Source organism: Ranitomeya imitator, chromosome 4 (genome assembly GCF_032444005.1).
Source record: "Ranitomeya imitator isolate aRanImi1 chromosome 4, aRanImi1.pri, whole genome shotgun sequence".
Lineage (NCBI taxonomy): Eukaryota > Metazoa > Chordata > Amphibia > Anura > Dendrobatidae > Ranitomeya > Ranitomeya imitator.
In genome coordinates this window covers 205,779,668-205,797,337 of record NC_091285.1, presented here as the reverse complement: position 1 = coordinate 205,797,337, position 17,670 = coordinate 205,779,668, and the positions used below count along the sequence as shown (strand labels likewise).

General features: G+C 43.4%; 1 protein-coding gene across 1 annotated transcript in view; it reads right to left on the bottom strand.

Moving 5' to 3' along the window:
• Positions 1-17,670, bottom strand: part of APAF1 (apoptotic peptidase activating factor 1) — a 205,098-nt gene that overhangs the window by 27,468 nt on the left and 159,960 nt on the right. The window contains exons 22-23 of the mRNA XM_069764312.1: positions 7,071-7,196; positions 3,928-4,047 (exon numbers count right to left, since the gene is read on the bottom strand). Of these exons, the coding sequence (XP_069620413.1) occupies positions 3,928-4,047; positions 7,071-7,196 (246 nt within the window). The remainder of the gene's footprint in view (positions 1-3,927; positions 4,048-7,070; positions 7,197-17,670) is intronic.

Genomic DNA, 17,670 nt, shown 5'->3' with positions numbered 1-17,670 from the left:
TGTGATCCAAATTGTGTGTGATGCATCAACACTAATTAGTCAAAGTTGGTGAAGTGAGAAAAATATAGGCATAAATTAAATGTATAGGATCAAATAATTAAAAATTTGCATGTGCATACAGTACAGACCAAATGTTTGGACACACCTTCTCATTTAAAGATTTTTCTGTATTTTCATGACTATGAAAATTGTACATTCACACTGAAGGCATCAAAACTATGAATTGACACATGTGGAATTATATACCGTACTTAACAAAAACATGTGAAACAACTGAAATTATGTCTTATATTCTAGGTTCTTCAAAGTAGCCACCTTTTTCTTTGATGACTGCTTGCACACTCTTGGCATTCTCTTGATGAGCATCAAGAGGTAGTTACCCGGAATGGTCTTCCAACAATCTTGAAGGAGTTCCCAGAGATGCTTAGCACTTGTTGGCCCTTTTTCCTTCACTCTGCGGCCCAGCTCCCCCCAAACCATCTGGAATGGGTTCAGGTCTGGTGACTGTGGAGGCCAGGTCATCTGGCGTGGCACCCCATTACTCTCCTTCATGGTCAAATAGCTCTTACACAGCCTGGAGGTGTTTTGGGGGTGATTGTCCTGTTGAAAAATAAATGATGGTCCAACTAAACGCAAACCGGAGGGAATAGCATGCTGCTGCAAGGTGCTGTGGTAGCCATGCTGGTTCAGTATGCCTTCAATTTTGAAAAATCCCCAATAGTGTCACCAGCAAAGCACTCCCACACCTCCTCCTCCATGCTTCATGGTGGGAACCAGGCATGTAGAGTCCATCCGTTCACCTTTTCTGAGTCGCACAAAGACACTGTGGTTGGAACCAAAGATCTCAAATTTGGACTCATCAGACCAAAGCACAGATTTCCACTGGTCTAATGTCCATTCCTTGTGTTCTTTAGCCCAAACGAGTCTCTTCTGCTTTTTGCCCTTCCATAGCAGTGGTTTCCTAGCAGCTATTTTACCATGAAGGCCTGCTGCATAAAGTCTCCTCTTAACAGTTGTTGTAGAGATGTGTCTGCTGCTAGAACTCTGTGTGGCATTGACCGGGTCTCTAATCTGAGCTGCTGTTAACCTTCGATTTCTGAGGCTGGTGACTCGGATAAACTTATCCTCAGAAGCAGAGGTGACTCTTGGTCTTCCTTTCCTGGGGCGGTCCTCATGTGAGCCAGTTTCATTGTAGCACTTGATGGTTTTTGCCACTGCACTTGGGGACACTTTCAAAGTTTTCCCAATTTTTCGGACTGACTGACCTTCATTTCCTAAAGTAATGATGGCCACTCGTTTTTGTTTACTTAGCTGCTTTTTTCTTGCCATAATACAAATTCTAACAGTCTATTCAGTAGGACTATCAGCTGTGTATCCACCAGACTTCTGCACAACACAACTGATGGTCCCAACACCATTTATAAGGCAAGAAATCCCACTTATTAAACCTGACAGGGCACACCTGTGAAGTGAAATCCATTCCGGGTGACTACCTCTTGAAGCTCATCAAGAGAATGCCAAGAGTGTGCAAGCAGTCATCAAAGCAAAAGGTGGCTACTTTGAAGAACCTAGAATATAAGACATAATTTCAGTTGCTTCACACTTTTTTGTTAAGTATACAATTCCACATGTGTTAATTCATAGTTTTGATGCCTTCAGTGCGAATGTACAATTTTCATAGTCATGAAAATACAGAAAAATCTTTAAATGAGAAGGTGTGTCCAAACTTTTGGTCTGTACTGTATGTATTCACTCCTTTTGCAATGAAGCCTCTAAAAATTTCTGGTGCAAGCAATAACCTTCATAATTCAGATGCTTAGTGAAAGGAAGTCCACCTGTGTGCATTCTAAGTGTTACATGGCCTGTCAGCCTATACACACCTTTTCTGAAAGACCACAGAGGCTGCAACACCATTAACCCCTTCATGACCTTGGGATTTTTCGTTTTTCCGTGTTCGTTTTTCACTCCTCTCCTTCCCAGAGCCATAACTTTTTTATTTTTCCGTCAATTTGGCCATGTGGGGGCTTATTTTTTGCGGGACGAGTTGTACTTTTGAACGACATCATTGGTTTTAGCATGTCGTGTACTAGAAAATGGGGAAAAAATTCCAAGTGCGGTGAAATTGCAAAAAAAAGTGCAATCCCACACTTGTTTTTTGTTTGGCTTTTTTGCTAGGTTCACTAAATGCTAAAACGGACCTGCCATTATGATTCTCCAGGTCAGTACGAGTTCATAGACACCTAACATGAATAGGTTATTTTTTACCTAAGTGGTGAAAAAAAATTCCAAACTTTGATTAAAAAAAAAACAAAAAATTGAGCCATTTTCCGATACTCGTAGCGTCTCCATTTTTCATGATCTGGGGTCGGTGGAGGGCTTATTTTTTGTGTGCCGAGATGATGTTTTTAATGATAGCATTTTGGTGCAATGTCGCGGCGACCAAAAAAACGTAATTCTGGCGTTTCTAATTTTTTTCTCGCTACGCTGTTTAGCGATCAGGTTAATGCTTTTTTTTAGTTGATAGATCGGGCGATTCTTAGCGTGGCGATACCAAATATGCGTAGATTTGATTTTTTTTTATTGATTTATTTTGATTGGGGCAAAAGGGGGGTGATTTAAACTTTTATATTTTTTTTATTTTTTTCACATTTTTTTTAACTTTTTTTTTTTACTTTTGCCATGCTTCAATAGCCTCCATGGGAGGCTAGAAGCAGGCACAACGCGATCGCCTCTGCTACATAGCAGCGATCTGCTGTTCGCTGCTATGTAGCTGAAAATCAGGTGTGATGTGAGTGCCGACCACAGGGTGGCGCTCACAGCCGCCGGCGATCAGTAACCATAGAGGTCTCAAGGACCTCTATGGTTACAATTCTGAAGCATCGCCGAACTCCGATCATGTGACGGGGGTCGGCGATGACATCATTTCCGGCCGCCCGGCCGGAAGCGGTAGTTAAATGCCGCTGTCTGCGTTTGACAGCGGCATTTAACTCGTTAATAGGCGCGGGCAGATCGCGATTCTGCTCGCGCCTATTACGGGCACATGTCAGCTGTTCAAAACAGCTGACATGTCCCGGCTTTGATGCGGGCTCACCGCCGGAGCCCGCATCAAAGCAGGGGATCTGACCTCGGACGTACTATCCCATCCGAGGTCAGAAAGGGGTTAAGCAAGAGGCACCACTAACCAATCACCATGAAGACCAAGGAGATCTCAAAACAAGTCAGGGACAAATTTGTGGAGAAGTACAAGTCAGGGTTGGGTTATAAAAAAAAATCCCAATCTCCAATGTTCCCCTGGAGCACCATCAAATCCATTATCATCAAATGGAAAGAACATGGCACCACAATAAATCTGCCAAGAGAGGACCGCCCACCAAAACTCTCAGCCAGGGCAATGAGGGTATTAATCAGAGAGGTTACATCAAACCCAGACTGGAGTAAGATTTATGGCGAGTTGCACACAGGGGTGCACGCCACTTTTCAGACATGCCGGATTCATTATGAGGTGTCAGACTCAAGCATGCACCCTCATCAAGATCACTGTTAACAACACTGGTCTTGATGAATCGGGACCAAGGTTGAAAAAAACAGCCAGAGACTATAGAGAGAAACTTAACTAGACCGGTGCTGCCCACAGCCGACTTCTCCCTGCCCCACTCCAGTGAATTGATGTGTCCTCCCTGTATTGAGATAGGGAGAGATCTATAGTCACTAGTCAGTGTTTCACACCATGTTGTCTCTGAAACACTGCAGTGCTGCAGAGATAGACATTCTTGGATGTAATCCCACTGCCAGGCTCTGAGAAATGCTGTCCATTTTTCAGGCTGGAAGAATCTAAATGATAGGTTCCCTTTAAGATAAAGAAAAGGAATAAAGCTAGGAAATGTGCATATTTTATTATTTATTATGAACAGATAACTATTGTCTTACCCTCACAGTCCCATCAAATGACCAGGAGAGGAGTTTTACATTTTTGAGAATTCTGAAACACCTCACAGCTTCTTTGTGTCCTTGCAGTGAAAAACTCTTTCCAGACGTCCAGTCCCAGACCTGATGTGGAACACAAAATTATTCCAGTGCTTATACCATTTATACAATGCAAGTAAATTGTTACATATAAATAAATCAATTAGCCAAGTGGGTTATTAAAGTTTACAATCCTCCCCATGCGTTATAAATCCTTTGTTGGCAATGACAGAGGTCAAACTTTGGCACACACTGTTGGTGGTATGTTGGCTCATTCCTCCATGCAGCTCTCCTCTAGAGCAGTGACGTTTTGGGCCTGTCGCTGGGCAATACGGACTTTCAACTCCCTCCAAAGGTTTACTATGGGGTTGAGATCTGGAGACTGGCTAGGCCAGGACCTTCATATGCTTATTACGAAGCCACTCCTTCGTTGCCCTGGTGGTGTGCTTGGAATCATTATCATGCTGAGAAACCCATTCACGTTTCATCTTCAATGCCCATGCTGATGGAAGGAGGTTTGCACTCAAAATCTCATGATACATGCCCCATTCATGCATTCATGTGCACGGGTCAGTCGCCCTGGTCCCTTTGCAGAGAAACAGCCCCAAAGCATGATGTTGCCACCCCCATGCTTCACAGTAGGTATGGCGTTCTTTGGATGCATCTCAGCATTCTGTCTCCTCCAAACACGACGAGCTTTGTTTCTACCAAACAGTTCTACTTTGGTTTCATTAGACCATATGACATTCTCGCAGTACTCTTCTGGATAATCCACATGCTCTCTAGAAAACTTCAGACAGGCCCGGACATGTACTGGCTTAAGCAGGCGTACACGTCTGGCACTGCAGGATCTGAGTCCCTGGTGGCGTAGTGTGTTACTGATGGTAGCCTTTGTTACGGTGGTCCCAGCTCTATGCAGGTCATTCTCTAGGTCCCCCCGTGTGGTTCTGGGATTTTATGCTCACCGGTCTTGTGATCATTTTGACCCCACAGGGTGAGTTCTTGCGTGTAGCCCCAGATCGAGGGAGATTATCAGTGGTCTTGTATGCCTTCCATTTTCTTATTATTGCTCCCACAGTTGATTTCGTCACACCAAGCTGTTTCCCTATTGCAGATGCAGTCTTCCCAGCCTGGTGCAGGGCTACAATTTAGTTTCTGGTGTCCTTTGACAGCTCTTTGGTCTTCACCATAGTGGAGTTTGGAGTGTGACTGAGGTTGTGGACAGGTGTCTTTTATACTGATAACAAGTTCAAACAGGTTCCATTACTACTGGTAATGAGTGGAGGACAGAGGAGTCTCTTAAAGAAGAAGTTACAGGTCTGTGAGAGCCAGAAATCTTGCATGTTGTTAGGTGACCAAATACTTATTTTCCATCATAATTTGCTAAATAAATCTTGCCAAATCAGACAAGGTGATTTTCTGTGATTTGTTTTCTCATTTTGACTCTCATAGTTGAGGTCTACCTATGATGTCAATTACAGGCCTCACTCAACCTTTTAAGTGGGAGAACTTGCACAATTGGTGGCTGACTAAATACTTTTTTTCCTCACTGTAGGGAAGTTCCTTAACACAACACATGGCTACTTATAGGATTTTCTTTTGTAACCAATTACCCAAAACTGTGAACAAAACAATATGTATGGAAAAATAAACAGAATCACAATACGTTTGCAGTGTAATGAAAAAAAAAAACAACAAAAAACTGATTCATTTTTCATCCTTTTTTTTTTTTTTTTTTTTTTATAGAGGATAAGAAGGTACAGCTGCCTATCTTTTTTCTTGCATCCTGTTAAAAAAAAACAACTGATTTATACGGATATGTGCAGAAACATATGTCAAGCGCACACCAATATGAGATATGGTACATTTTTCCCCCATTATATTTCCGTATTAGCAAAAATCTTACTCCTTTTTTGGAGTAGACAGTGTTTTCATTGCGATCGAAAAAACGAAATTCATGGATTTTTTTTAATCTCTTCACATGATTTACAGAGTAGGTGAACTAGTTTTATGTTTTGATAGATTGGACACTGCTACCAAATACCGTATGTATTTTTTTTTAACTTCCAACATTTATATATTTCTAATTGTGGAAATGTTTTGTTTTTTAATCCAGTATTGAATCTAATATTGCTGTGTATAGTAAAATTGACAGTCTTCCATGACGCTCAGCCTATGGCTGGACATCACATGAGAACTGGCATGACAGGTGCCTTCAACAGGGCCCTGGCTGTTATGGCAGCTCATCGGCTCACCGCAATCGTGACCCAGGGCTGCGTTGCGCCACTTAAATGCCGCAGTGACCTGCTCCTGAGCTCACCCCAAATACCTGAACACGCTCCATGATGTATAGATCTGTAAGTCATTGAGCATTAAAGTAAACAAAGTCTTGTAGAAATAATACAAAGAACACAGGGGTTAATTCTGGATTGTGAAAAAAAGGTGGGGTTAAGTCAATGGGGGTGGGTTTAATATATTTTGGGTCCTACTTCTGAGGATGGAGGCTTCAGTTGTAGCCACTTGTCTTAAGCCAGGACTGTGAGGATGAAGAAGGAAATGGCTAATCTTGGACAGACGGAACTGATTTATTTTTTATATATTTCTAGGTTTTTATTATGCAAATTGCCTCTTCAGAGAAAAAGAGGACTTGAACTCTATAGCGCCACCCGTTGGAAGCAGCGATCCTACAGGTCACTATCGAGCCTTCAACAAGTCTTGCAATATGACTTAAGATAAAAGCTTTTACCTTTTTATTATTTATTTTTATGAAACAGAAGAGAATAAGGGAGGAAGAGCTGGGATATAGCTTTCTGCACATGCTCTAAGATTAGCGCTCTTTTAAGTGCCACAAAGTGTCTGCTCAGAGATAGATTTCTATTTTACACCCAGTTTTACATGTAGCAAGTGCAACATAATAAAAATCATCTCAAAGTAGCTATTTTACGATACTTAGGGAACATAACAGGATAAAATCTCTAATGATTTGCTGTGAATCATGCCATTTCTAATAGGTTTGTGTTCAGCTGGGGCGCGCGATAAATGGATAAAACACGATGTGTGGAATGTGCACCGTTCTAAAGACTAGGTGTAAAATGAGAAGCACTCACCCTGATTGTCGCGTCATCAGAGCTTGATACAAGCCATTTTCCATCTGGGGTGAACTGGCAATGCTGGACAGTTCTCGTGTGACCCTTTAAGTGCTCCAGAAACTTGCCAGTGACCATATCGAAAACCTATACCCAACAACAGATACAAATGGAATCATTTACACACCTGGCAACAATTAAACATGTCAGGGAAACAAAGCATGGTACATTCAAACCTTTCTTTTTTTTTTTTTTCCAAAGAACTTTATTGGAATTTTGTGTCTTAACCTGGAGAGGAGGGGCAGGGAATAAAAGGAGGGGAGGAGGGGAGGAGGGGAGGATACGAGTAAGGGAAATATGGGAGGGCAAAAACAATACATAACAAGCAAAACTTTTGAAGAGTAATAACAATTCAACGTAGAGTAGTGCAAGGGACGTAGCCCTTGAGAGGCATATAGGCAGAATATGAATCAACAACAATGTTTCAAAACAATGCCAGGGGACGGCCCTTTTGGAAAACTTGTTAATATCAAGTAACTGCAACTACAAAACCAAAGTTTAGTGTGGGAAGGGAAGGAGAGAGAAGATCTTGTGAACATTTACGTAGACATAAACCAATTTAGGAATGTTGGTTTTTCAAGGAGGATAATGCTGCTCCCATATATGCCACTTTTGGTAAAATCTGCTAAACTCATTATTGAGCAAGGCAAATTTGAGCTCAAGCTCTCTATGCTGCATCATTAACTTGATGACAAAAGCTGCATTGGGCAGAGTGGCCTTTTTCCAATGACAGGCAATGGATTTTTTAGCTACCAAGCAGATATGCAAGATTATGCGCAATAAGGGTCTGTCGATAAGGTTGGTGTCCAAGGAGAGAAGGGCTAGTTGTGGGGAGAGTGTAAAAGGGGATCCTGACAATTTAGAGATGATTGAAGAGATTTGCAGCCAAAAGAGGGCCGCAGTGGGGCAGCTCCAAAAAATATGTAATAGGTCGCCTTTATGTCCACAGTTTCTCCAACATAGGGAGGAGTTGGATGGGCTGAAGTGGGACAGTCTTGCTGGGGTGTAATACCACCTGGAGCACACCTTGAAGTGCGACTCCAGAAGGGACATTGAAATTGTTGATTGGTATGAAGCCGAAAAGGCCTCCTCCCAGTCGTCTGTAGAGGCGGAGAGACCTAAGGATTTCTCCCAGGTTATGAGAGCTGCGCTTTTAGCCAATGATTCATCTTTATTGAAACTGTTGTAAATGAACTTGTGACTCCAGAAAATTGAGTGATTTGGATTAGAAAGGATTTTTGAAGAAAACTCAGAGAGTTTCAGTTTGAGGTTAAGAAAAAGGCTTAGGTTTTCCCTCAGGATCATGTATTCAAGGAAGAGAGATGAGGGGGCATTAAATTTGCTTTTTAGTGAACTGAAGTCAATGAATTTAGGCCCAGTGTAAATGTCGCCAAGTGTTTGAATTTTTAAATCAGCCCATACAGGGGGTAGGATAAGATTCAGAATTGAGTAGATAAATGATAAGGATAATTTGAGAAGAACGGAACTGTTTTGATCACTATCCCTCTTTTTTAAAGTAGAAGACCATGCGAGGGAAATCGCCTGAAAAATTGGGTGGTTATGAATTTTGTTGGGGGAACTGGAAATAGCTTTGAGAATGATGGATTTAAGGGGTTTTCTTCCGTTGATCTCTTCCTCCAAGTCGAGCCATGCAGGCTCATTCTGGTCTGACCACCAGGGTGAGCTTTGTTTTAGTAGGAGCGTATTATAGTGGGCCGTAATATTTGGGAGATCTATTCCTCCGTGGATTTTTGTTTTGTAAAGGGATCTGGTATTTGTTCTGGGCTTTTTATCATTCCAAATGAATTTATTTAGCCTTGTTTGGATCTTCCGCAGGAGAGATGCGGAGATGGGAAGGGGAATACATCTAAGAATATATAAAATTTTTGGAAGGGTGAACATCTTAACTGTTAGGTTTCTCCCCCACCAGGACAAACTTTTATCATTAAAAGTGGTGCAATCTTTTTTAAGTATTTCGTCTATCTTTCTCAGGTTTGAGGAGACAGTCTTATCAAGGTTTTTGTTAATTATGATCCCTAAGTATGGGAATTCTTCAATGCACCACCTGAATGATATTACTTTTTTCAAGGAATTGATTTCCTTTTTGCAGAGGTGGATGGGTAGGATGTTGGATTTTGAACCGTTAATTTTGAATTTGGAAAGAGATGCAAAGTTTTCAAGTTCTTTGATAGTTTCTAGCGTGGAGACAGCTGGGTTGGTGAGGGTTAAAATTATGTCATCTGCAAATAAACTGAGTTTATGGTGACGTTTGTTGGTGAATATGCCTGTAATGGAAGAATTTTGTCTAATGTGTTCTGCCAGGGGTTCAAGAGCCAAATTAAAAAGTAAAGGGGATAGGGGGCAACCTTGTCTAGTGCCGTTGTTAATATGGAAGGGGTCAGAGATATGGTTATTGCAGGTTACTTTAGCTGTAGGGCCTTGATATAATGTCATAAATGAGGAGATGAGTTTGTCATTAAAACCAAATTTTTGAAGTGTGTGTTTGAGGAAGCTCCAATCTATACGATCAAAGGCCTTTTCAGCGTCTAAGGAAACAAAAACTGTAGGGGTTTTGAATTTATTGGTGAGTTTAATTTGGTTCAGAATCCTTCTGGTGGCGTCAGCTGGTTGCCTATTTTTAATAAACCCCATTTGATCATTGACTATTAGTCTGGGGAGGATGACGCTAAGTCTATTGGCCAAAATTTTTGAGAACAATTTGATGTCTGTGTTCAGAAGAGATATAGGCCTATAACTACTAGTAGCCATAGGGTTAGCCGCTTGCTTTGGGATAAGGACGATTGAGGCCTCCAACATTTCTGGAGGGAAGGAACCCGAATTGGATGCATAGTTAAATAGTTTTACCAGGTGAGGTATTAAGTTTGTTCCGAAGGCTTTGTAATAAGAATTACAGAAGCCATCTGGCCCTGGGGATTTTTGCGATTTAAGGTGGTTGATGGCCTCTTCAACTTCTGAGGAGGAGAAAGGAGCTGATAGAGATTCAATTTCTTCCTTTGTAAGGGAAGGGAGGTTGATATTGGCGAGATAGGCTTTGATGTCCGAATCTTTTGGTGGGGGGGATGATGGGTCTAGATTTAAGTTATATAGTTTAGAATAATATTTGGAAAATTCATTAACTATATCTTGGGGATGAGACAAGGTGGTATTGTCAGAGAGGGAAGAAATTCTGTTAATTTTGTTGTGTATTCTAAATTTTTTTATTCTATTTGCCATATATTTGGTTGGCTTGTTCAGGGAGGAATATACCTTAAATTTGGAGGAATTGAGGGCTGCTTCGTAGGGTGAGAAGAGGAGGGATCTTAGGTCTTGTCTAAGGGAGTTTAAGTCTGTTTGGAGTTTAGATGAGGGGGAAGGGAGGCTAATTAAGGATTTTTCCAAGTCACGAATGTCTTTTTGAAGTTTTTTAATTTTTGCTCTTTTTTCCCTTTTTATTTTAGAGGATATGCTTATTAGGGTGCCTCTAATAACAGCTTTATGGGCGCACCAATTGGTTGCGGGATTGGTGATTTCTGGAGGGTTTTCATTGAAGTAGTGGGAGATATTATTACGAATCGTTGTCGCATGGATAGAATCATGGATGATAAATGAGCTGCATTTCCATGCTTTAGAGTTTTTTTAGGGAGGGGCCAAGGCTAACTTCTCCAGTTACAGGGGAATGATCCGACAGTGTCCTGTCCCCTATGTCCACCTTTTTGAATTTTTCGAGAGAGAAAATGTCTGACAATATCAGATCAATCCTGGATGCTGAATGGTGGACCGAAGAAAAGTGAGTGTATTCTCTTGATGTGGAATTAAGACATCTAAAGGTGTCGTAGAGCTCACTTTTATCCAGCCACCGATTCAGGTCCTCTGAGGCTGGTCTCAGGCTGGAGGAAGAGTCGAGCGTTTTGTCAGGGGTGGCATTAAAGTCACCTAGGAAGATGAGGTTACCCTTCTTAACCTTGTTAATTTTCTTCAGAAGCTTGGACAAAAAACTAATCTGGTTTTTGTTTGGGGCGTATGTGTTGATTATAGTACATTCTTGGCCGTTAATATTGCATATCAGGATGTGGTATCTGCCATTTGGATCAGCATATTCCTCAGTGAACTCGAAAGGTACACTATTCCTGATCAGGGTAATCACCCCCGCCTTTTTGCTGGAATTACAGGCCTCAAAAATATGAGGAAAGCTACGATGATTAAAGTAGGGGTGATTCCCCGCCAGGAATTTTGTCTCCTGTAGGCATGCAATGTCTGTCTGAAGGCTGATCAACTCTCTCCACAAAGCATGTCTTTTTTGTGGGCTATTCAGCCCTCTAACATTATAGGAGAGTAACTTGAATGACATATTTACAACGTAGAACAAAAAGGGCTGATGTAACCTAGGGAGAAGAAAAATTAGAACAAAACTGGTAGGTCGGCAGAGCTACCTAGGAGAAAAGGAGAGGGGGTTAGTACACGTGGACGGGAATAAGGGGTTTATCCCAAAATATGGTGAGGAAGAGAAAGGAAAAGGAGACCCCTTATAATAAAGCTTAGCCACATATATGGAACATAAACGATCAACGGCCCAATGATCTGACGAAGTCCATTCCTTCCTCGACCGAGTAGATCGGTATGATTTTTTCCCGGAAGGAGACTAGAAGTTTGAGCGGGAAGCCCCATCTATATTTAATGCCTCTGTCGCGGAGGGCTGATGTGACAGGCCTGAACTCTCTGCGACCCTCCAGGGTGTCTTTGGAAAAATCGGGAAAAACCTTCAGATTTTTGTAGGGGTCTGGGAAGGATTTTTTGTCCCTCAGGTAAGAGAGAATGGCTTCTTTAGTCTTGAAAAAATGAACTTTGAGAATAGTATCTCTAGGTAGATCAGCGGGGACCTTAGGAGGTTTTGGCAGTCGGTGGGCCCTGTCAATTGTTAGGTCTAGGTCTGATAGATCGGGCAAGGCTGATTTGAATATGTCTTTTATATGATGAGATAACTGATCTTGAGGCACATCTTCAGGGATACCTCTGATTTTTAAGTTATTTCTTCTACTTCTGTCCTCCAAGTCGGCCATCTTGGAGCGTAAGTTTTTCAATTCAATGTTAACTCGGTCAAGTTCGTCAAATGACATTGATGACCTGTGTTCGAGCCTGTTGATCCTTTCCTCATGTTTGGATAGTTGTCTGTCTAAGTTGTCTATTTTATCGTCTAATTTGTCACAGTATTTTTGGAAGTTAATATCCATTTCCGTCTTTAGTGTTTTGACGGCGATATTCAACCTTTCGTCTATTTTTGATGCTAGTTTATTAAGTAAATCTTCGTAGTCTGGCGGATTAGAGCTTACGAAGGGGCCTGGGTTAGCGTATTTAATTTTGCTCTTCATGGGGGTTGGATTTGGAGAGGTGTCACTAGAGTCAATCTCGTCTTCTACTCCAGAGTAATTTTCCGTAGATGTGTATTTCTCACTTATTGCGCCTGGGTTCGATCTTTTTAGGCTAGACGATGAGTCCATTTTTATTGGGGAAGGTTTACTGGTTGGAGACTTGCTAAAAGATTCGTATTCTAGAAAATTAGGTAGGTCTCTCCTTGGGGACCTAGATCTGGGCCTGGGAGAGGAGAAGGAATTGTGTCTGGTTTTTTCCTGGTCTCTGCGACTTAGGGTTTTCTCCTGTTTCTGGCTGTATTGGGATCTAAGTGTCGCGGACAGGGCGGTTTTTCCTTTGGGTTTAGTGCCGCTCATATTGGCAGATAAAGGCGTATGAGCCGTTGGTACCTTGGCTAAATTTATACTGATGTATTTGAGTTGAATGCAGTGGCACTGAGTTTCAACCTTTTCCCCTTAGTTATCTGTTAATGTAGGAAATAAAGCTCCTTATTATAAGAAGTCAGGAGAGAAAATACTGTAAGAGTCTCTGGACAGGAAAATTTTTTATAGTTTTGGTAAAGAGCTTAGAATTTAGAGCTGTTGTTCTCTGTTGTCAGTTGTAAGGAGCAAACAGCAAAAAGGCCCCTGCGTATGAATTCCTGGGAGATATTGCCGGGACTACTTCCCATAGGCAGCTGATTTGGGATCTTAAATCTTTGATTTATTATTTGTTTATTTATTATATGGCCGAGTATAGGGAGGATTATAGAAGCCCTTTAATTATATGGGGGCTTGGTGAGTAGGAAGGACAGGTGGAGGGGGATCAAACCAGTGACCCACCGGAGCTGCGCTGTGGAAATGTCCCCCAAGGATTGCCCGATAGGTCCGGGGTTACTGGGGAGAGTGAGAGCTTAGGGGTATGGAGCGGTGCCGGTAAATCGGCAGCACCGCTGATAGGCAAGCCTTCAGGAGAGTCGGCACAGCGTGTCAGGGCCCGATGGGGGGTCAGGAGCTGGGGCGGTTACCTGGATCCGTGCCGCTGCAGCTCCGTGCTCACCAGCACAGTCCGATGTGGCTGAAGATGTCCTCAGCGGCGCCGCGGTCTTGAGAGGTTGGGGCGGAGCTTCGGGTCTCCGTCCGAGACCCGAGCTCCGGTGTTTGCTGCGTTCCGGGACTTCCTACCCTGGAGTGTCGGCCAGGGGGGGGTCTTCTGCCCGCAGCTGCGGGGAATTCTTGGTGCGCGGCAGAGCCTCTGTGGCTCTGCACTGGTTGTCAGCGCCTGTCAGGCGTTGGCGATGGGGTCCCGGCGGTGCTGTGCCTGAGGTGGGAGGAGTCTTCTTCCTTCTTCTGTCGCCGACGCTCCGGTGCCGGCTGTCTGAGGATAAGCGCCGGGTCTTCTCACGGAGCAGACGGCCGGGAATCCTCGGCTTCCTGGTCGGCTGGTACTTGCTTGTAGGTGCTGCTGCAGCTTCGCCCTCGCCGCCCGTGGATAGCGGCCGCTGAGGGCGGATCTCCGGCGGCGCTGCAGGCCTGAGGGCTGGTACTATTTTGGCTGTGTTCTTCTGGTAAAGCTGGGGTCCCAGATGCTTGGTGCTTTACTCTGCGCTTGACTATGCAGGGGGGTCGGTCAGGGGGACCCCGGAAGGCGTAGATGAGCCTTAGATGAGCCTTTTCTGGGATGTGTTCCTAGGTGCAGGAGGCAGAAACCTCCTTACACAGCGCGGATTAATCCGCCGGGCAGCGGCAGGCCTGAGGCCTAGATGTGCTGGTGCAGCTTTGGGGCTTTGGAGCCCTAAATGTGGAAATGTTGCCCCGGAACTTGGTTGGAGGGGGTCTCTGGTGCATCAGCTGGTGTTATAAAGGGTCTTTGTGGCGTGGGGGTCTCCTTGATGCGGTGAATGTAGATTATTTGGGACAAAACCCCAGGAGCTCCCTCTTCACAGGTGCTTCTCCATCAGCACCGAAGCCACGCCCCCAAACCTTTCTTTTTAACCCCTTAGTGACAGAGCCAATTTGGTACTTAATGACCGAGCCAATTTTTACAATACTGACCACTGTCACTTTATGAGGTTATGACTCTGGAACGCTTTAACAGATCCCGCTGATTCACAGACTGTTTTTTTTCGTGACATATTGTACTTCATGTTAGTGTTAACATTTCTTCGATATTACTTGCGATTATTTATGAAAAAAAAAACAGAAATATGGCAAAAAAAAAAAAAATTTTACATTTTGCAATTTTCAAACTTTGTATTTTTATGCCCTTAAATCAAAGAGATATGTCACAAAAAATAGTTAATAAATAACATTTCCCACATGTCTACTTTACATCAGCACAATTTTGGAAACAACATTTTTTTTCTTAGGGAGTTATAAGGGTTAAAAGTTGACCAGCAATTTCTCATTTTTACAACACCATTTTTTTCAGGGACCACATCACATTTGAAGTCACTTTGAGGGGACTATATGATAGAAAATAACCAAGTGTGACACCATTCTAAAAACTGCACCCCTCAAGGTGCTCAAAACCACATTCAAGAAGTTTATTAACCGTGCTTCACAGGAACTGAAACAATGTGGAAGGAAAAAATGAACATTTACCCTTTTTTTGCAAACATTTTACTTTAGAACCATTTTTTTTTATTTTCACAAGTGTAAAAACAGAAATGTAACCATAAATTTTGTTGTGCAATTTCTCCTGAATACGCAGATACCCCATATGTGGCGTGGGGGTAAACCACTGTTTGGGAGCACCGCAGAGCTTGGAAGTGAAGGAGCGCCGTTTTACTTTTTCAATGTAGAATTGGCTGGAATTGAGATCGGACGCCATATCGCGTTTGGAGAGCCTCTGATGTGCCTAAACAGTAGAAACCCCCCACAGGTGACCCCATTTTAGAAACTAGACCCCTTAAGGAACTTATCTAGATGTGTGGTGAGCACTTTAAACCCCCAAGTGCTTCACAGAAATTTATAATGTAGAGCCATGAAAATAAACAAAAATCGTATTTTTTCCACAAAAATGATCTTTTCACCCCCAAATTTTTACATTCACAAGGGTAACAGGAGAAATTGGACCCCAAAATGTATTGTGCAATTTATGCTGAGTAGGCTGATACTCCATATGTGGGGGGACCACTGGGCGCATGGCAGAGCTCGGAAGGGAAGGAGCGCCGTTTTGGAATGCAGACTGATAGAATGGTCTGCGGGCGTTATGTTGTGTTTGCAGAGCCACTGATGTACCTAAATAGTGGAAACCCCCCACAAGTGACACCATTTTGGAAACTAGACCCCCCAAGGAACTTATCTAGATGTGTGGTGAGAACTTTGAATGCCCTAGTGCTTCACAGAAGTTTATAATGCAGAGTCGTGAAAATAAAAAATATTTTTTTTTCCAAAAAAAATATTTTTTAGCCCCCAAGTTTTTATTTTCATAAGGGTAACAGGAGAAATTGGACCCCAAAAGTTGTTGTCCAATTTATCCCGAATACGCTGAAGCCCCATATGTGGGGGTAAACCACTGTTTGGGCGCACGGCAGAGCTCAGAAGGGAGGGAGCACCATTTGACTTTTTGAGCGCAAAATTGGCTGTCATGTTTGGAGACCACCTGATGTACCTAAATAGTGGAAACCCCCCAATTCTAACTCAAACCCTAACCCCAACACACCCCTAACCCTAATCCCAACCCGATCCATTATTCTAATCACAACCCTAACGATAATCACAAGTCTAACCCTAAAACAACCCTAATCTCAACCCTAACCATAATCAAAACCCTAAATCCAACACACCCCTAATCCTAATCTAAACCCTAACCTCAAACCTAACCCTAATCCCAATACACCACTAACCCTAATCCCAACCTTAACCCTAATCCCAATACACCCCTAATCCCAAACCTAACTCTAATCCCAAATGTAACCCTAATGCCAACCCTAATCCAAACCCTAACCCTAATCCCAACTCTAACCCTAACTTTAGCCGCAACCCTAGCCCTAAGTTTAGCCCCAATCCAAGCCCTAACGTTACCCCAACCCTAACCCTAAATTTATCCCCAACCCTAGCCATAGCCCCTAACTTTAGCCCCAACCCTAGCCCTAACTTTAGCCCCAACCCTAACCCTAGCCCTAAGGCTTTCACACTTGCGTTGTGTGGCATCCGTTGCAATCCATCGTTTTGGACAAAAAATAGATCCTACAAATGTTCCCGCAAGATGAGTTTTTTGCCCATAGACTTGTATTGCCGACGGATCGCGACGGATGGCCACACGTTGCGTCCGTCGTGCACTGGATCCGTTGTGTTTTGGCGGACCGTCGTCACAAAAAAACATTCAATGTAACTTTTTTTTGTACGTTGCGTCTGCCGTTTCCGACCGTGCCTGCATGACCATAACTCCGCCCCCTCCTCCCCAGGACATAGACTGGGCAGCGGATGCATTGAAAAACTGCCTCCGCTGCCCACGTTGTGCACAATTTTCACAACATGCGATGGTACGTCGGGCCGACACATTGCGACGGCCCCGTACCGACGCAAGTGTGTGTAACAACTCTGCTGGCATCACAGCATGGCCTCACATCTCTCACACAATCTTACCCACTGCTCCAGGCCACGATGTGGTTTCTGTTTCTTGCCAGCTCCATGTTCTGTGTCTCTGCTCTCTGCATGCCTCATGGCTATGTGTATAGGGGGCCGGCGCCTGAACTCTCTGGTTCTTATAGGATCACGTGCATCTGTCTAATCAGTTCCTGACCAATTATCAAGAGGCCTCCTGTATATAGTGCAGCTCCACCCTGTGGTCTGGGCCTGTGCAATGTGTTAGCTCAGTTAGTGTTTAGCTGCTGAGTTTGACTGGCCTTGCTCTGAGTTTCTCCCTCTGAGCTTTTCTCTGTGCTTTTGCCTTGTTCTTCTAGTCCGCCCTCCAGGAGGCAGAATATCCTGGTCCCTGTGTCTTTGTCCCTGTGTCTTGTTCCTTTGCCTTGTCTGTACTTTGTCTTTTCTCGGTCTCCTTGTCTGTGGCTTCCTTCCCTGCTTTGTCTTTCCTTGTGTTCTCAGTCTGCTTACACTCCGCACTCTTGCGGCTCTGCACTCAGTCCTTGCTTTGTACTCTCTGGCTTTGCTCTGTGGCTCCGCTCTTTGCGGTTCTATCTGGCTCCGCTCTTTGCGGTTCTATCTGGCTCCCCCTCCTGTGTTTCTGCACTTGGCTCCGTCTCTGCTCT